Below are 20,806 nucleotides of genomic sequence, written 5' to 3' on the forward strand. Positions count from 1 at the left end.
CTTTTCTTTTCTTTTCTTTTCCATGGGGGATTTTCTGGTAGAAACCAGAAAACCTGCTGTACAAATTCTAAAAGAGCTGTAACACTGCAAATGAATCCTTCTTAATACACTGTGATCGGGTAGAGGAAACAAAAGGTCAACATTAGGTGTGTGGTTCCTATGTTATTCACACGTTTCTGGTTAGACCAGAGAGAAGTAAGGGAGAAGATAGTTTGTATTTCTGACATAATATTCTTATGTTGACTGAAACTTCTGTGGTGATGAACAACAAATGAAGAATTCATTCCAAGGCCCTCACAACTTAACTTCTCCATTAGATTAGATCTTCTCAGTTCCTTTGGAGTGAAAGTTAAGGCTACAGGTGGGTAGCACCATTATTACATGATGCAATGGTACAAGATTTTAAAATATTAAACATACAGTATTTCTATGGTATGAGACTTTTGGGACATTTTGATTGGCCAGAATGACATGCAGGAACTAAGCTCATGTTCCTCTCTAGAGAGAGCAGAAGGCCCAGCACCCCTAGCCCTCCATACCTCTCCCACTCTGTATTTCCCAACAAGACAGTCCGAGGTGCAGATCCCTCCCATGAGGTGGTAACTCCACACACAGGATAAGCAATTCAACGCTCCTTTTCCTGAAAGAGAAAACATTCTAAGTTATGAGATTGACCTTAGATTTCAACCTCTGTCTCTGTTCTGGAACACTTAGGAACAAGGAATATGTCAAGTAAATTGAAGCAGAAGGGTGAATTGATTGAGGATATGAAAAAGAAAAAAGTCTCCCACACAAAGTAGAAATTATACAATTAGTTCAATCTATGTCGACTCTCAGTCTGAAAATTGAGGATTTTGGGATGACAGATATTTTATTACAGCAAGAGAAAAGATTTTCAGAAAATGAGAAATCATGTAGAAAGTTTATAAAACCTTTATTTGTTATTCTGCTTATTGTTTAACTAGTGTGGAGGATGTTACCAGCTGTTTGGAGGACTGCAATACTCAGTGCATTAATCATGAATAGAGAGTTTCTAATTGAGAAACGGCACTAAACTTGGCACTTAAATGCTAGGGCTAAAAAGATTCAGCAGGTCATTTTGTCTGGTGGTTCTTAATTTTGGGGTGGTGTTGATGGTGCTAGATTTCTTTGAAATTCTCTTGAAAACTGTAAGTTCTCTTCTCAGAAATTTGATATCTTATTTATTTCTCTTTTTGAAAATACTGATAAATGAAAACTAAGGCCCAGACATGTAATGCCACCTATCTAGGGTTACATAGGTGGTGGTCAAGATTCAAATTCAAGTTTGTTAACTCATAATACGTTGATCTGTCTTTCTTTCTTTTCGTTTTGTTTTGTTTTGTTTTCAGATGGGGGTCTTGCTATGTTGTCCAGGCTGATCTCAAACTCCTGGACTCAAGGGGTCCCTCTTACCTCAGCCTCCAAGTAGCTGGGATTACAGATGTGTGCAATTGCGCCTTGCTGAGGTGCTCTTTCTACCACACTATCTGCCTTAACGCATGAGCCACCAAATAGAGGAGGTCTGAATCTACAGCCTCTGTTTCCTGTGGAGGCAATACTCTTCTCTCCTAATTCAGACACCCCAGAAAGGATCGACCCAAACATTTCTTCTATGCAGGTATCAAGGGATAACTTCTGGAAAGTTTGGGGACAGGAGACCTAAATCTAGCTCATTCTGTTAGGAAGTCCTGGACATTTTTGCTGATCATTTTTAAAGGGGAACATAAGATTAATGGGCATAGAATGTGCCTAGTATTGTAAGTTGGAACTTGATATAGGTCTTCCCATCAGAACAATCCTGTAAAGGGTGGTTTTTGAACTTGAAATAGAACCATGGATCTGTCATTTACATTCACAATGTAGTTAAATTGACATTTCATGGCTGAACTGTGAGCTCAATCATTTATAATGTTTCTGTGGAAAAATAAATTCTGAGCTCCAAACAACAGCTTAGAGAATAAACACCTTTATTACTGAACTGCTTATTAGGTTGGAAGCTGCCTGTAGTGTTAAAAATTCGAAACCACTTTATTTTTATCTTAGCTCTAGCTTCATACAGAATTTCCTACATGTTCTGGAACATTATTGTGGTCTCTGATGGAAGAATCAATCTTCTTCTATTTCCATTCTTCCTTTTTCCCATTCTACATTTTTCTAAAATATAGCTTAGATGTCATACTTCAATTTTTAACATACAAGAGACTTTTTTTAAATGAAGAGAAATTAAGGGTAGATACATGTTCTCACTTTAATGTGGAATCTAAAACAATTGACCTCATAGAAGTAAAGAGTAGAATGGTGGTTACCAGAGGCTGGGGGGCTGGGGACTGAGGGGACTGGGGAGATGCTGGTCAAAGGATATAAGGTTCTAGACAGGAAGAACATGTTTTGAGATCTATTATATCTCATGGTGACTATAATTAACAATAATATATTGTACTTTCAAAATTGGTAAGACAGTAAATTTCAGATGTTCTTACCACAAAAATGATTAAGTATTTGAAGTGATGGATTTTTTTTCTTTTTGGTGGAATCTTGCTCTGTTTCCCAGGCTAGATTGCAATGGTGCAATCATGGCTTGGTGTAATCATGGCTCGCTGCAGCCTCGACCTCCTGGGTTCAGGTGATCCTCCTACTGTAGCCTTCTGAGTAGCTGGTACTATGGGCTCACACCCCATACCCAGCAAATATATATTATATATTATTTATTTTTGTTTTTAGACAGAGTCTTGCTTTGTCACCCAGGCTGGAGTGCAGTGGCGCAATCTCAGCTCACTGCAAACTTTGCCTCCCAGGTTCAAGCAATTCTCCTGCCTCCGCCTCCTGAGGAGAGGAGCTGGGACTACAGGCGTGCACCACCACACTTGCCTAACTTTTTTGTATTTTCAGTAGAGATGAGGTTTTACCATATTGGCTAGGCTGGTTTCAAACTCCTAACCTCAAGTGATCTGCCTGCCTTGGCCTCCCAAATTGCTGGGATTACAGGCATGAGCCACTGCGCCTGGCCAAATTTTGTTTATTTTTTGTAGAGATGAGGTCTCACTATGTTGCCTAGGCTGGTCTTAAATTCCTGACCTCAAGTGAACCACCCACCTTGGCCTCCCAAAGTACTGGGATTACAGGTGTGAGCCACTGTACCTGGCCTGATGGACATGTTAATTAGCTTGATTGTATTATTCCACATTGTATACATATATCATGATATCCCTTTGTACCCTATAAATATATATAATTATAATTTGTCAATTTATAATAAAATAAATTAAGAGTAGAAAACACTAAAAGAGGGGGAACAGTCCATAACTAGGTTAGGTCACAAAATTCCTACCTTAAGTTTGGCTACATTTTCTTTTTTTTTTCTTTTTGTTTTTGGAGACAGAGTTTTACTCTTGTTAGTGGAGACAGGGTTTCACCATGTTGGCCAGGCTGGTCTTGAACACTGACCTCAGGTGATCTACCTGCCTTGGCCTCCCAAAGTGCTGGGATTACAGGCATGAGCCACCGTGCCTGGCCAAGTTTGGTTACATTTTCTAGAAGACCAACAATAAATTGTCTGAGGCCCAGATCCTAGGCAATACTCAAGGGCACTATATGTCAGCTTTGGGTGACAAATCAGACTTCATTCACATCTCCTACACCGATTTATTGCAAAACTTGCACACTTAGGGTACTCAGAATCTTTAGCAAAAGGCAGTTTGTTAATTTCCAGAAGGCTTTCTATTATTTTAAAGTTTAACACCCTACATCTATCATTGCTTCTAAGGTTCTGCAGGAGCTTTGGGACCTAAAAGACGGGCATTTTGTCATTTCTTTAAAACTCAGAGCAGCTCACCATCTGCTCTCCTTCAGACTGAATCCCATGGGATGAATTCACAAATGCAGAGCCACTTCTGGGCTCTGTTCATGGGCCTCAGTCCACACAGAAAGATGCAGCTTGGGAGAGTTAAGAGGCTTTGGTTACTCAGCCTGGATTTTGATTCCAAACCATTTTATGAGGAGAAGAAACAATAACACAAAACCAAAAAACAAACAAAAAATAAATAAAATTTTGAGTAGGATAAGTAAAAAGTTAGGTGTGTGAAGGCAAGAAGTGAGCTAATTATGTAGGTATCAGTTACAGAGAAAGGTACATATGAAGCCTGAGTGTGCTATGTTTTCCCGCTCCACCCCTCCTTCCATGCTTTTACATATTTTTCTTTTTTAACATCCTAAAATTGTTGGGCAGTCCAAAGTGAACGAAATATAATTTAGTTGGTAATTTCTTATTTAGGTTGCTAAATTTTTTTTCTGCTTCTTTCATGCATCCTCATTTCTTACTATGAGAGTTAATGACTTAAAAAGGAAGGAATTCATCTTTTTTTTCCACCTAGTTTATATCCCACGAGAAAAACCTGTCTCCAGATTTTGTATCTATATGTTGAAAAACCAGATGATAGCACAACATTTTCCTAACCAGCAAGGGACATGTGTGCTATAGTAAAGAAAGGACTGCTCAATGCAAATAATTATATTAAAAAATAACATTAAATAAAAAATAAAAATTAAAAAAAGAATGATAGCAGAAAAAATGAGCACCAAAGATAGAAAACTTCAACTAGGCAACTTCGTGGGTTGAGGTCGAATACAGGAGGAAGAGGTACAAACACTCAGGACAGCTTCAAGATTTACCCACTAACTCCTAGTCATCCCTTGAATACAATCTCAAGAATACTGTGTGGATGAACTTTTGAGACTGGGAATGCCCAAAATCATCATCCTTAATTCACCCAGGAAATCTCAAACCCAACTCAACACATGTATAGTATTCCTATACTGTAAGGGCATAGTAACCAAAATACCATGGTACTGGTACAAAAACAGACACAGAAACCAATGGCAAAGAATAGAGAACCCAGAAATAATGCCACACAACCCAAAACCTCCTGATTTTTTACAAAGTCGGCAAAAATAAACAATGGGAAAAAGAATTTTTGGTCAATAAATGGTGCCGGGATAGCTGGCTACATATATGCAGAAGAATAAAACTGGATCCCTACCTATCACCATATAGGTGATAACTCAAGATGGATTAAATATTTAAATGACAACAACCCCATCAAAAAGTGGGCAAAGGATATGAATAGACACTTCTCAAAAGAAGACATGCATACAGCCAACAGACACATGAAAAAATGCTCATCATCACTGGCCATCAGAGAAATGCAGATCAAAACCACAATGAGATACCATCTTACACCAGTTAGAATGGCAATCATTAAAAAGTCAGGAAACAATAGGTGCTGGAGAGGATGTGGAGAAATAGGAACACTTTTACACTGTTGGTGGGACTGTAAACTAGTTCAACCATTGTGGAAAACAGTGTGGTGATTCCTCAAGGATCTAGAACTAGAAATACTATTTGACCCAGCCATCCCATTACTGGGGATATACCCAAAGGATTATAAGTCATGCTGCTATAAAGACACATGCACACGTATGTTTATTGCGACACTATTCACAATAGCAAAGACTTGGAATCAACCCAAATGTCCATCAGTGACAGACTGGATTAAGAAAATGTGGCACATATACACCATGGAATACTATGCAGCCATAAAAAAGGATGAGTTCAAGTCCTTTGTAGGGACATGGATGCAGCTGGAAACCATCATTCTCAGCAAACTATCGCAAGAACAGAAAACCAAATACTGCATGTTCTCACTCATAGGTGGGAATTGAACAATGAAGTAACTTGGACACAGGAAGGGGAACATCACACACTGGGGCCTATTGTGGGGAGCGGGGAGGGGGGAGGGATAGCATTAGGAGATATGCCTAATGTAAATGATGAGTTAATGGGTGCAGCACACCAACATGGCACAAGTATACATATGTAACAAACCTGCACGTTGTGCACATGTACCCTAGAACTTAAAGCATTAAAAAAAAAAAAAAATTCAGACTTTGGCCAGGTGTGGTGGCCCACGCCTGTCTTCCCAGCACTTTGGGAGGCCAACGTGAGCTGATCACTTGAGACCAGGAATTTGAGACCAGCCTGGCTAACATGGTGAAACCCCATCTCTACTAAAAATACAAAAATTAGACGGGCATGGTGGTGCATGCCTGTAGTCCCAGCTACTTATGAGGCTGAGGCAGGATAATTGCTTGAACCCGGGAGGCAGAGGTTGCAGTGAGCGGAGATCATGCCGCTGCACTCCAGTGTGGACAACACAGCAAGACTCTGTCTCAAAAAACAAACCAACAAAAAATAAGAAAATAAGCCGGGGGTGGTGGCGTGAACCTCTAGTTTCAGCTACTTGAGAGGCCGAGGCATGAGTATCACTTGAACCCGGGAGGCGGAAACTGCAGTGTGCTGAGGTTGCATCACTGTAGTTTAGCTTGGGAGACAGAACTTTAGCCTGGGCAACAGAGTGAGACTGTCTCAAAAATAAAATAAAATAAAATAAAATCGGTGGGAACAATAGACACTGGGGAATACAAGAGCAGGGAGAGAAGGAGTGGGGCAAGGGTTGAAAAACTACCTATTGGGTACTACTCTCATTACTTGGGAGACAGAGTCATTTATATTCCAAACTTCAGCATCATGCAATATACCTTTGTAACAAACCTGCACATATACCCCCAATTCTGAAATAAAAGTTGAAAAAAATGTATTGTTTTTCAAAATATTGTAAGATATTGTGCTTACAATATCATGAATCATTTCTCTAATCCCCACAAGCATCTTCAAAGGCTGGTGGTGTCCTGTTTTGATTGGTTGACAGTAAGAGAAATTAGCTTACCTAATGATGATTGCCTAATCTTAATTAGGAACCAAGTGCCCCCCACTGCACTGTGCTGCCCACTGCACAACACTAGTGGGTTGGAATTAGGGTTGTCAGATTTCGCAAATCAAAATACAGTATTTTATCGGGCAACCCTAGTTGGAATAAAGGTTCCACATATCCAATAATGATGGTAACAGAGGTAACTTCGACTTTTCTTTTTTTTTTTTTTTTTTGAGGCGGAGTCTCGCTCTGTCGCCCGGCCTGGAGTGCAGTGGCCGGATCTCAGCTCACTGCAAGCTCCACCTCCCGGGTTTATGCCATTCTCCTGCCTCAGCCTCCGGAGTAGCTGGGACTACAGGCGCCCGCCACGTCGCCCGGCTAGTTTTTTTTGTATTTTTAGTAGAGACGGGGTTTCACCGTGTTAGCCAGGATGGTCTCGATCTCCTGACCTCGTGATCCGCCCATCTCGGCCTCCCAAAGTGCTGGGATTACAGGCTTGAGCCACCGCGCCCGGCCGACTTCGACTTTTCAAAAAACCAAATAGAAAGCCAATATTTAACACCATATGGCCAATGACAATATCAGCTTTCCACCACGCCCATCCCACCCCCAATTCAGTGTATTTTCTCATCTGTTATCTAATTCCAGTTAGAAGTTTTGAGCTGTAACCATACGTGTCTCTGGAATGAAAAAGAGGTAACATGGATTAATGATTAGTTAATGCAGTTTGTTTGGGAGGCTAATTCTTTCATGGGCTGGAGTCAATTGCGAATGGGCACAGACTGGGAACCACTCTATGGTAGAGTTTTTATGGAGTTGCTTTAGGGATGGTGGGTAGGGGAGCACCGAGGGGCACCAGATGGGGCTCTGGGGTGTCTCCTTTGCTCCCACCTGAGCAGCTCTGCCTGGATTGGTTTACCTAGTAGGATTCAGCCTCAGATTTTATCTGAGGAAGGTGACCACTGCTAAAACATCATTTGAAACCACTGCTCTAGATTATTACTGTGGTGTCCAACACAGTAGCCATTAGCCACAGGTGGCTACTGAGCACTTGAAATATGGCTAGTGCAACTTGAGCTGTCCTGTATATGTAAAATAAACATTGGACTTTCAAAGACAGTACAACACACGTAAAACATCTCAGTAATGCTTATGTAGATTACATGTTTGAATGATAATATTTTGGATAAATAAAGCGTACAATTAAAATTAAGTATACTTGTTTCTTTTTATTTTTTAAACATGACTACTAAAAATTTTAAATCACATTTTATTCCTACTGGACAGTGCTGCTACACCACTAAGTACAATTACACAAATTAAACTAGCCTGGTCTGCGGGGACTTTGGCTGTCTTGTTCACAGTTGCAGAACGTTGCACCGTAAGTAAATGGATGAATGAATACACAGAGTACTAAGGGTACATAGAATGAAGGGTCTAGGGGTGGCTTTCTGGAGGAAGTGATGACTCTAATGGATCAGAAAGAGGTAGCCAGGCACAGCAGGCTGGAGAAATTTTTCCAGAGAGAGGGAAAGTGGGTAAGGTTGGCTCAGGTTTACAGTAACTAATTATGCCCTGATTAGAGGATGGGAGAGGAGATGGTAAGAGATGAGGCTGAATATGAGAAGAACTCTGTGTTGAAAAGCCTCATATGGAAGATACTAAATTAAAATTCTATCCTGGACAGGCATGGTGGCTCACACCTGTAATCCCAGCACTTTCGGAGGCTGAGGCAGGCAGATCACTTGAGGTTGGGAGTTTGAGAGCAGCCTGGTCAACATGGTGAAATCCCATCTCTACTCAAAATATACACACACACACACACACACACACAGATTAGCCAGGCATGGTGGTGTGTGCCTGTAATCCCACCAGGCATTTGGATTAGTAGAGTGAGGCTGGGCAATAATTTAGGGTACAATCCTCTTCTAAGAATCTGATTATCCATTAGTAACACATATGCATTAAAAATAATATTTTATAAGTTCAGGTTCTGACATCCCACTCACTTTAAACATAATGAAATTATGGAATAAATATAAAGAGAGAAAAACAAACAAAAAACAAGATAGATGGCCTTACAAAGAAAATGTAATCTCTTTGGAGCATAAAGGAAATATAAATGCAAAATGGCAGTCAGGTTCTAGCCATCCACCTTCTCTGCTCCAGGACTATAAGTAGGCAGTGGTGGCTGTGAGTTCACCTTTTCTACCAAAATAGGAACTAAAAGTGTTTCAGGTAAGACTAGGGCCAAAATCCAGGCTTAGAGCTTAAATCAGGAGTCATGCTGGGACTCTGCCTTCATAGACATCAACTCCTGACAAGAGCTCTCCTGAGCTGCTGATTGAATTGCTGATGGGATCTGTGCTGTCATCAATATCACTTCCAGGAACACTGGAACATCTTGTTTTTGGACTGAGTTTCAGGTTGGAGACAGGAATAGAGTTAATGGAAAAATTTCCAGACTGTGAGAACTAAAGATAAAAGAAGAGAGAGAGGGAGTAAAGAACCAAAACCAAAATATTTCATTTACAATGAGCTAAGACCAGCATTTCAAAGTATATAGATAAAATGAATGCTAAGAAAGATGACAGGCCAGTGCAATGGCTCACGCCTGTAACCCCAGCACTTTGGGTGGCCAAGATGGGAGGATCGTTTGAGCCCAGGAGTTCAGGATTAAGCTGGGCAACATAGCAAGACCTCGTCTCTATAAATTAAAGTTAAAAAGAAAGATGACAAACACAATCAATAATTAGCACATAAATTTACATCAGATAATATTGATTTCGTAAAAACATTTGACAAAGTCTTTAAAATTGGTGTGTTTAAGATGCTCATAAGTAAATGAAGACATAGTATCCATAAATATATTAAATTATAAGATACAAAGATCTAAAATAAAAATGGATGAGAAAAAGAAACAATTAGAAATCTTTTTTTTTTTTGGCATGGTCTCACTCTGTCACCCAGGCTGGAGTGCAGTAGCACAATCACAGCTCACTGCTGTCTTGACATCCCTTGCTCAAGTGATCCTCCCACCTCAGCCTCCTGAGTAGCTAGGATTATTGTTGTGTGCCAACACGCCTGACTGATTTTTGTATTTTTCTTTTTTGTAGAAACAGGAATTTGCCAAGTTGCCCAGGCTGGTCTTGAACTCCTGGGCTCTAGTGTCACTCCCACCTCGGCCTTCCAAAGTGGTGTGATTACAGGTATTAGTCACTGCACCTGGCCAATTAGAACTCTCAAAAGTAAAAATATAGTCACTTAAATTGAAAACAAAAAAATAGATGGGTTGAATTTTAGACGGAAAACAGTCAGAGAACAAGTCAGGGAATGAAATGGAGTGCTGAAGAATTACCCTAGTATAACTCACAGAGTCAAAGAGGTAAAATATAAAAGAGTAGGTAAGATACAAAGGACAGATCAATAAACTCTAAATTGCATTTAATAGAAATTCCATAAAAGAGATTGGAGGGGAGAATGGAGAAACAATATTTGAAGATTTTATTTATTTATTTTTTATTTTTTTAGACAGTCTCGCTCCGTTGCCAGACTGGAGTGCAATGGCGCAATCTCAGCTCACTGCAACCTCCGCCTCCAGGTTTCAAGCAATTCTCCCACCTCAGTCTCCCAAGTAACTGAGATTATAGGTGCTTGCCACTACACCCAGCTAATTTTTTGTATTTTAGTAGAGAAGGGGTTTCACCATGTTGGTCAGGTTGGTCTCGAACTCCTGACCTCAGGTGATCCGCCCACCTCAGCCTCCCAAAGTGCTGGGATTACAGGTGTGAGCCACCGCACCTGGCTATTTGAAGATCTTACAGTTGAACAATTTTTAATTTGCAAAAAGACATTAGGAATTTGTTTCCTATACAGTCATTCATTCAGTGAACAAACGCTTAATGAAAATTTACGTTTTACACTCCAGAGTAGAAACAAGGGATACACAATGAATGTAGTATAATCCTTGCCTTTGCTTGAGGGGCTCACAATCAGTAGGAGGGGTGGACTTGTTTAATTACAATGTGATGTGAAATTTCTATGATAAAGCAGTGTATTACAGAATGAAGAAGGAGGAAGAATGCTCCTGGGAGGACTAAAAGCTTCACGGAGGAGATGAGATGATACTCAAGCTGAATCTTTAAGTCGAGGGTTCCCTAGAGCATTGAGTCAATAAAGGCATGAAAGAGCCTGGCACATTTGGTGGTTGCTGAGTGGTTCTGGGTAGTTCTAGCTTCTAGAATATATGGAAGAAGAGTCCTTAAGGCATAAGTTAAGGGAACTGCTGGGAAAATCTGAATCACCTTTTAAATATAAAAACATTTATTGGCCGGGTACAGTGGCTCACACCTGTAATCTCAGCACTTTGGGAGGTCAAGGTGGGCGGATCATGAGGTCAGGAATTCGAGACCAGCCTGACCAACATAGTGAAACCCCGTCTCTACTAAAAATACAAAAATTAGCCGGGCATGGTGGTGTGCGTCTGTAGTCCCAGCTACTCAGGAGGCTGAGGCAGGAGAATCGCTTGATCCTGGGAGGCGGAGGTTGCAGTGAGCTGAGGTCATGCCACTGCACTCCAGCCTGGGTGACAGAGCAATACTCCATCCCAAAAAACAAACAAACAAACGAACAAACAAACAAAGAAAAAAAACACTTATTAAAACTTTACTGAAGTGTAATAAGTAAATGCATAGAATGGAGAGATATATCACATTCATAAATATGATAACTCAGGATTGTAAAGATGGGGTTTTCTCCAAAATAAATTCAATGCAATGCCACTCAATATCCAAATACTTTTTAAAAATGGAAGCTTTTTAAAAAATGAAACTTGACTGATTACATATTTATAGAAAAGAACTAAGCATAGCCAAGATAATTTTGAAAAGCACAGGTATGTATCCTATCAGCTAATAATATTTTTCTAGAAAGTGTTAACAATTAAAATATAGAAGTACTTCTTTCTTAAATATTGAGAAGCATTCATGGTGATCACATATTTATGGCAAGATGTAGAGAAAAATGAGAAATTTGAATTTTAGGGCACTCACTCTGGCATTAGTATACCAGATGACCTGGTGTGGGGGCAAGATTCAGAGCTGGGGTGACCTGCTGGCTGCTTCAAAAGGTGTGATACTAGATACTGAGAATGGAAGATGAGGGTAATGAGAGTGGAAAAAGATCTCATTAGATAACTATTTGGGAAAGAGAATCAACAGATCTTGAAGTTTAGTTTTGTTGGAGGTAGGTGGGTTGGGCAGGTGACAAGGGAAGGAGAAGAGTCGAGGAGAACTTCAAAGTATCCGCCTGGGCTCGTGGGTAGATGGTGAGCCTTAAGGATCTCTTGGACAGACAACCAAGTTTCTGTAAAAGAGGTATGGAACTTGGGAGAGTTTGAGGCAGAAGTCTCAGGGAATAGTGAAAGTAATGAAAATAAACAAACCCCCCCGGACAGATTCATCAGGTAGAACAGGAAAATGATGAGTGAACGAACAGTGCTTCCTCAAGGAGATGATGCCTGTCTCTGGGCCTTGAAGGATGGGGGATGGGCAGGAGCAGCCCAGGTTAGAGGCAAGAGGCAGAAGTTAAGAGCAAACAGAGGGCACTGATGCTGGAGAGGATCACACACGAGGTGGGGAAGCAAGAGGAACCTCCCAGGTGGTGAGAAGAGAGAAAAGGGCAAAGAAGGAAGAAAACCTTTTCATTTTTCTACGCACACATGCAAAATGACAGACTCTCACCTTTGCATTGATCACAAGTCGGATGGCATCTCTCACAGGTCTGTGTGCTTTGCTCTACATAGTAATGGTCTGGGCAGGAGCGATGACACTCTCCTTTGGAGCGGAGCAGAAAGAAAAATCTATCGCAAGACAGGCAGTCTGTGGGCCGTGGGCCCTGGCACCCCTTGCAGATCCTGTGGCACCTCTCACACCGGCCGGTGGAGTTGTCTGCGTAATACCTGAAACGGAGGGAGAAGAAAAGATGGAATACTAAGCTTTGCTCCTAAACTGGGTGCAGTGGAAAAACATGGTAGTCAGGTTTCATTTACAAGCTGGGTGACTTTAGCCTCTTTACCTTACTCATTAGATTCATTGCTAATAACACTAATGAATCCAATGATTCCCAGTGTTCTTACCTGTAAATGGGGCCAATCCCTCCCCTATTATTTGTGAAAGTTAAACTGGGTAACTAACACATATGAAAAGACCTAGTGCTTATCACACCTAGTAGCATCTCCATTGTTTCTAGCTACCATTGACTTTTTCTACCATGTGCCTCTCCAAATTCATGTTTTAAGTTGTGGTTAATGGCTGGCATCAGAGAATGGAAGGATTTAAAAAAAATTTTTTTTTTTTAAATAGTGATGGGTGTCTCACTATGTTGGCCTGGCCATTCAGAGGTACATTTAAAAGATCCATCCAGGCTGGGTGCAGTGGCTCACACTTGTAATTATAGCACTTTGGGAGGCCAACATGGTTGGATCACTTGAGGTCAGAAGTTTGAGACCAGCCTGGCCAACATGGTGAAACCCTGTCTCTACTAAAATTCCAAAAATTATCCAGGTAGCATGTGCCTGTAATCCCAGATACTTGGGAGGTTGATGCAGGAGAATCATTTGAACCTGCGAGGTGGAGGTTGCAGTGAGCTAAGATCATGCCACTGCACTCCAGCCTAGGCAATAATGTGAGACTCCGTCTCAAAAAAAGAGATCCATCTGGCCAAGCACAGTGGCTCACACCTGTAATCCCAGCACGTTGGGAGGCCAAGATGAGAGGATGGCTTGAGGTTAGGAGTTCGAGACCAGCCTGGTCAATCAACATGGTGAAACCTCATCTCAAACAAACAAAAATAGCCAGATGTGGTGTGTAGTCCCAGCTACTTGGGTGGCTGATGCATGAGAATCGTTTGAACACAGGAGAGTGAGCTGAGAGCACACCACTGCACTCTAGTCTGGGTAACAGAGTGAGACTGTCAGAAATAAAATAAAATAAAAGACAACATAAATAAAATAAATGTACCTCTGAATTATTCTTCTAATTCGTCAATTAAAAAACAGATTTTGAAATAGGAGGTGACAAGTGTGATATTGACATTTACATAACAGATATAACCTTGTTTGAAAAGATTTTTGGAGGTTAAATATAATAACTATAACCGCTATTCATTAAGTTTCTACTAATATGCCTGATAGTATTCCAGGGACTTCATAAACATTATTTCACCTTGTTGAACCTGCAAATGAGACCCGAGAGTGTGGAAGTTACCACTTGCCCTCGGGAACAAGACTACAGTTTTAAATCCCAGTCATACCACTTACAAGCTGTGTGACCTTGGGCCAGTCACTCAACATCTCTGTGCCTCAGGTTTCTCAACTATAAGATGGGGCTAATGTTAGTACCTACAATTAAACATGTGATTACTGAGAAAGGGGTGGGGACCATGATGGGCACTTTATAAATAATTAATGTACATTAGTGATAATCATAAATTGTATGATATATCCTCATAGCAAATCTTATGATTTAGGTATTATTATCCTTGTTTTACAGAAGCAAACATTGAGGCTTAGAGAATTTAGACAACTTGCTTAAAGTCAGTTAGTGAAGTGGGACAATATGATTTGAGCTTAACTGTTAAACGCTTAACAAAATAGTTCATTCATTGAAGGTAAACAAAGGTTTGCAAGCAAGACATAAGAGGGTAAGAAAATTCTTGCTAAGGATGAGCTTCTAAAGGTCATCTGATTCATCTCCGTATCTCTAGACATCAGCACCACTAAACCCATCCTAGAAACCTAAAGGTTCATCTTTGTTTTCTGTGTTGCAACACTACAGGTCCCAATGGGCTTTTTTTGTAGACTGAGTCAGCTCCATGAACTTGCTGAGAACTCACACCATGCCTAGGTTATGCTGAGCCTTGCTCTATTTAGCCACCCGTCACTGATCTGAGGGAGCACACTGGAACCTCAGTGGCCCAGCTTGTGGTAACTGGAGACCTGCTTCACTTTCTGCAGTTATGCGAAGAACAATGACTTACAGATGTGTCAATCTGTAAGACTGAGGTATCTGAGAGACAAGGCGATGATGAGCTGAATGGCTGACAAAGCCCACATAAGACTCAAGAAAAGAAACCATCAGGGAAAAGTGAAATCTACACAGAGCAGAGGGAATACACAGGGGTGGAGTCAGAAGATCGAATTTTTACTCCTGGCTCCGCCATGTATTAGTAGCTCCATGACTTTGGGCAAGTCACTTAACCCCTCTGAGCCTCAGTTTCTTCATCTGTAAAATGGAGAGACTAACAGCAACCTCATGAGATTGTTGTAGAATCAAATCATAATGTAAAGATACATTGTGAGTGGAAATACTTTGTAACTCTTAAGCAGCATACAAAAGTTTTTTTCACCTAATGTTTTTATTGTAGATTGTTATAAAGATGAAAATCATCAGTAGGAACTGTGGGAAAGAAAGCTTATCAATTTTAAGTAGGTTTTTAAAATTATCAAGGAGTAATGCTAAAAGAGACAACAAAGAGTTTATTGGACCAGATTAAAAGAGTACAACACCACTGCTTGCTTCATTCTCCCAGCCTTGAAGAGCATAAGCACAAGCAGTAATCTAGGCTTTAAAGAAACTTCTCTGAGTTAAACACCAAAATAATTATGTGGGTTGGGATAGGGTGCAGAGAAGTATATATCTACTTTTCCAAGGCAGTGATTTAACATACGAGGCTTATGCCAAGCACGTGGAACACTGATTTTACTAAAGGAAGAATTCTCCTCTTATACCTCATGAATATTCAATTTCTTCTTTATTAAAGGGATCTATGGCAACCTGTGCCTCCCCCCACCAGCCTTGGGGAACTTCACACACCGTGGAACAACTGTCTTCTTAATTCCATGGTCTGCATTCTACTTAGATCACAGGATGACTAAGCACCCTTTTTGTGCTTGAGAGTATTTACTGACTTGATTTGAGGAAGATGGGATCCAGATCTTTTCAGACACTTACTAGGGCGATGCAGAAGGGCTAAGCCAGGTAGCTTCATCCCTTTTTTTTTTTGACAGAGTCTTTTTCTCTTGCCCAGGCTGGAGTGCAGTGGTGCGATCTTGGCTCACTGAAACCTTTGCCTCCAGATTCAAGCAATTCTCATGCCTCAGATTCCCGAGTAGCTGGGATCACAGGTGCCTGCCAACACACCCTGCTAATTTTTGTATTGTTAGTAGAGACAGGGTCTCATCATGTTGGCAAGGCTGGTCTTGAACTCCTGGCCTCAAGTGATCTGCCCGCCTCAGTCTCTGCAAGTGCTGGAATTACAGGCATGAGCCACCATTCCTGTCCATCCATCTCTGTTCTTGTCTGGCAGGTCCCTTTCTTCCTTGATCTATATGGCTGGTGTTTTTCTTTCTGAGACAGTCTTGCTCTGTCACCCAAGCTTGAGTGCAGTGGTATGATCTTGGCTCACTTTAACCTCCTCCTCCTGGGTTCAAGCAATTCTCCTGCCGCAGCCACACAAGTAGCTGGGATTACAGGCACATGCCACCATGCCTGGCTAGTTTTTGTATTTTTAGTAGAGATGGGGTTTCACCCTGTTGGCCAGGCTGGTCTTGAACTCCTAACCTTGTGAACTGCCCACCTTGGCCTCCCAAAGTGCTGGGATTATAGGCGTGAGCCACCATGCCCGGCCTGGCTGGTGTTTTTCAAGAGCTGCTAATGTGTGGCTCTGTGCTGAGTGTTGTAGAAGCAGATGTAAGACATAAGAGGTGTTTTTCTTCCATGAGTTTATGATTTTCTTGAGAAGAGGCATATAAAAATAAGAATAAACTCTCAAAGTCAGTGATATGGTTTGGCTCTGTGTCCAAATCTCATCTTGAATTGTACTACCATAATTCCCATGTGTTGTGGGAGGGACCCAGTGGGAGATGGTTGGATTGTGGGGGCGGTTCCCCCATGCTGTTCTTGTGGTTGTAAATAAGTCTTACGAGAGCTGATGGTTTGATAAGGAGAAACTGGTTTCACCTGGCTCTCATTCTCTCTCTTTGCCTGCCGCTATCCACGTAAGACGTGACTTGCTCCTACTTGCCTTCTGCCATGATTGTGAGGCCTCCCCATCCACGTGGAACCGTGAGTCGAATTAAACCTCTTCCATTTGTAAATTGCCCAGTCTTGGGTATGTCTTTATCAGCCGCATGAAAACAAACTAACACGGTCAGTCTTTCTCTTACTCATCTTATTTGTGTATAAAAAATGCTTGTCATGAGATGTGTTAAATAAATAAGTGAATGAATGAGATAAATCAAAATGCAAGGCAGCATATAGCACTAAAATGAATGAAACAAGCAGTAACTGCTATAGGACTGAAGAGACGTGTCAATTTGGGTGAAAGCATTTGAGGAAGGTCTAAGGTTACAGCCCTTGATTTGGGTCTGGAAACTCCCAGTGCTCTAGGTTATTGATAGGGTAGAAAGAGTCAGCAACAGGCCTATTATCAATCTTCTACTCTTTACTGGGGATGCCCAGGGGGAAAAAAAGGATATCCTGGCAATCAGACCTTTGGATAACACTAACAGTTCTTCCTGGCAGAAAAATAATAGAGTCCTTATCCGTGAAATGCTTTTAGAGGGATACATCAAGTGTGTGTCTAGGTTGTTTATGATAACAAGACCTGTAATTTGTGGACTTATGGGGGACATGACAGGCTGGGGAATTAATGGGGAATAAATGGAGATGTTAATGGAGCTATTTCCTTTGTAAATCAATGTTCCGCATGCACTGCTCTCCTCACATAAGCAGGTTGGGAGAACGTGAGACCCTGAATTTTAAATCTGAATCAGAACAAGTCCTGAAGCCGAAGAAATAGAACCTCCATTAATGGTCTTGGGCTTCTCTGAGGAAAGGATGCTTTGCTTCTGCCTTGTGATTGCTAAGACCCTTTGCCAAATTGTTTTAATTTTTAGAAACAAGGTCTTGCTCCGTCACTGAGGCTGGAGTGCCATGGGGCAATCATAGCTTACTGCAGCCTCCAACTCCTGGGCTCAAGTGATCATGCCCGGCCTCAGCTTCCATAGAAGCTGGGACTACAGCCTCAGGGTGCCACGCCCAACTAATCTTATCTTAATATTTTACAGATGGGGTCTCACTGTGTTGCCCATGCTGGTTCAAACTCCTTGCCTTAAGTGATCCTCCAGCGTCAACCTCCCATGTAGTTGGGATTACAGACATGAACCACAGTGCCCAGCTGCCAATATGCTTTGAATCATCAGTGAGGACTGTCGCTGAGGAAGATCAATTGCTCAGGTGAGTCTGGCTTGACAATCTGACCCTTTGTGATAACTCACTGGATCACAAGAGAAACAGCCTCTCCTGTTTCTCTTCTGTTATTGTGAATTGGTTCATCCTTGCTCCTTACTAGCACTGAGACTTCAACCTGGTTTTATAAGTGTTCTGAATCTTAGTTTCCTCATTTGTAAAATGGGTTGATATCTGGTGTGACTGTGGAATTACATGGGCGGGCGGGGTGGGGGAATGTATTGAGCACTTACCCTTCCCTGCACTGGAGCAGGCACTCTTTTCCCAGCTGGAACCAGCCTGGTCGGCAGGAGTGGCACTGCCTGCTGTGTCTCCCTTCACATGTCCTGCAAGAGTTGTGGCAGTGGGCACACTGGTGGCTGTCCTCATCAGCATAATAGCCCTCTGGGCAGTCCTTCACACAGGTTGTGTCTGTCATGGGAGAAAAAATGTCTATTTGGACATTGAGCATGACACATGTCTCCCCTGTGTTCTCCCTCCTGTGTATCATGGTGGGAGGGAGGAGAGGGCTGCAGAAAGAATGGGACGATGTCCCTGTGAGCTGATAGATATGTTTGGGAACTAAGATGAGTGTCCAAGAAACAGAATGGCCCTAAGGCCATGAGGAACACAAGGAAAACAGAAGTCAGTGATATGGTTTTGCTCTGTGTCCCACCCACATCTCATCAGTGATCCCATCTCATCTCATCAGAGATCCAAATCTCATCTGTGTCCCACCCAAATCTCTCAGTGGATTAGCCGTGGTGGGTAGAACAGAAACTATGGTCCGGCGACTGTGGATGTTGGCAATGACTCATAGTCCAGCTCATGTATCTGGTTAACTAGGGGGAAGCCCTAGCTTCCTAAAGAAAAAACATCTCTGTATTAGTCTCTTACTGTTGTTCTTACCAAGTATCCCCAACTTGGGGGCTTGAAACAACAATTTATTATCTTACCGTTCTGGAGGTCAGAAGTCCAAAATAGATCCACAGGGCTCTGTTCCTTTTAGAGGCACTAGGAGGGAATCTGTTTCCTTTCCTTTTCCACCTGCTAAAGTTCACCTGCATGCCTTGGCTCATGGCCCCTTCCTCCGTCTTCAAAGGCAGCAGTGCCATAGCTTCCCGCTGTCCCTCTGCTTCTGATCACATCACCTCCTACTACTGACTCTGATCCCCCAGCATCTCTCTTATCAGACCGGGGGATGGCATTGGGTCTACGTGGATAATGCAGGACAACCTCTCTATGCTGAGATCCTGAATTAAATCACAGCACCAAAGTCCCTTTTACCAAGTAGAGTAATACATTTACAGAATCTGGGGATTAGGATGTGACATCTTCAGGGGGGCCATTATTCAGTCTAGCACAACGTCCAAAAAAAGCATCTAATGTATAAATAGCCTGATTTTGGTGGTGTGGTGGTGTGGGACAGGGTGGAGAGAATGTGAGGAGACCAGGCTGAGCAAATCTGCACCCACCCCCAGGGGGACTACACTCTGTGCCCTACATCAGCGCTGAAGCCTCAGCTCTAGTCTAATCTGCAGCCTCGGATGAGGGGAAGACCACTTTGTGGAGGCAAGGTGTCTTCTCTGTATGAAGGCATCTGAGATGATTACTGGTGGCACTCTAGACTGGAGGTAAGTAGAAAAGAAGGTTTTGGGAACCTTCCCATGGGATTATGTGGAAGACGTGGCTCGAGGGAATGCTTTTATGAAGTAGCAACTGCTGGGAAGGAGAGTCACAGAGATTTGTGGGTCAGGAGCTAAGGTAGATGGATAGAGAAGACTGGTTCCTCTGAGTGTTTTCTATTGTGAAGTGATCAGGAATGGTAATGAGAATAGGCCTCCCTGTGTCTTAGCAAGGGGATGGTGTCCTCTCTCAATATGAAGAGGAAAAACTTGCCGCACATGTCTTTAAAACATTTTTCTTTTATTCATGTTTAAACTTTTAAAATTTAAAATTTTTATTTTATTTTTTCCGTTTTTTGTAGAGATGAAGTCTCACTATGTTGCCTAGACTGGCCTTGAACTCCTGGACTCAAGCAATCCTCCTGCCTTGACCTCCCAAAGTGCTGGGATTACAGCCATGAGCCACTGCGCCCAGCCCACCACACATGTCTATTTGGAGTTTCACGCTTCTCAGGTCTACTCCCCTGGTGGGGGAGAAAAGTGCTCATACTTCCTGGTCTTCACCATATTCATGTCTCCCTTCTGTCTCCTATGGCTTCTTTTTTAGTTAAGTTTTGTTTCATTTTCTTTCTCCTATGCTTGTTTTAAGCCTAGTCACAGTATCCCTGGAAACCTGAGGATATTACTTCATATTAGCAATAACCTTCAAATTGGATCTGTGGGACGTGGCCAACGTTGACCTATGCCACATTTTCCTCAAGATTTCTTAATCAACCATGCTAAATGGAGGGGAAATTTTGACGAGGAGCTGAGTATCTACATGTTCTTAAAGTGTAACTCCACAGGCTATTTATTAGTTACAAGGGAATAAATAGTAATTATGCAGTAGAGAAACTGAACATCTTGACCAGGTGCTCAACATTAATATCACCGAGGAGAGGCAGGTGGAGATCACGTTCCTCCAGATGTGACTCTTGGAGGATACAACATCACTTGTGAAGTATGCTGGCCGAGCACGCACACCGCAACTCATCACGGACAACTTCACACTCACCCAAAAGGAAAAATGAAGACTATTTTTCTTTTCTCTTTTTTTTTTTTTTTT

General features: G+C 41.9%; 1 protein-coding gene across 1 annotated transcript in view; it reads right to left on the bottom strand.

The window, feature by feature from the left end:
• PCSK5 (proprotein convertase subtilisin/kexin type 5) overlaps positions 1 to 20,806 on the bottom strand; it is a gene marked incomplete at its 5' end in the record, with an annotated part of 476,836 nt that overhangs the window by 7,756 nt on the left and 448,274 nt on the right. The window contains 3 exons of the mRNA XM_011947042.1: positions 540 to 640; positions 12,530 to 12,747; positions 18,331 to 18,508. Of these exons, the coding sequence (XP_011802432.1) occupies positions 540 to 640; positions 12,530 to 12,747; positions 18,331 to 18,508 (497 nt within the window). The remainder of the gene's footprint in view (positions 1 to 539; positions 641 to 12,529; positions 12,748 to 18,330; positions 18,509 to 20,806) is intronic.

This window comes from Colobus angolensis, unplaced genomic scaffold (assembly GCF_000951035.1).
Source record: "Colobus angolensis palliatus isolate OR3802 unplaced genomic scaffold, Cang.pa_1.0 Scaffold257, whole genome shotgun sequence".
In the NCBI taxonomy this organism is placed as follows: Eukaryota; Metazoa; Chordata; class Mammalia; order Primates; family Cercopithecidae; genus Colobus; species Colobus angolensis.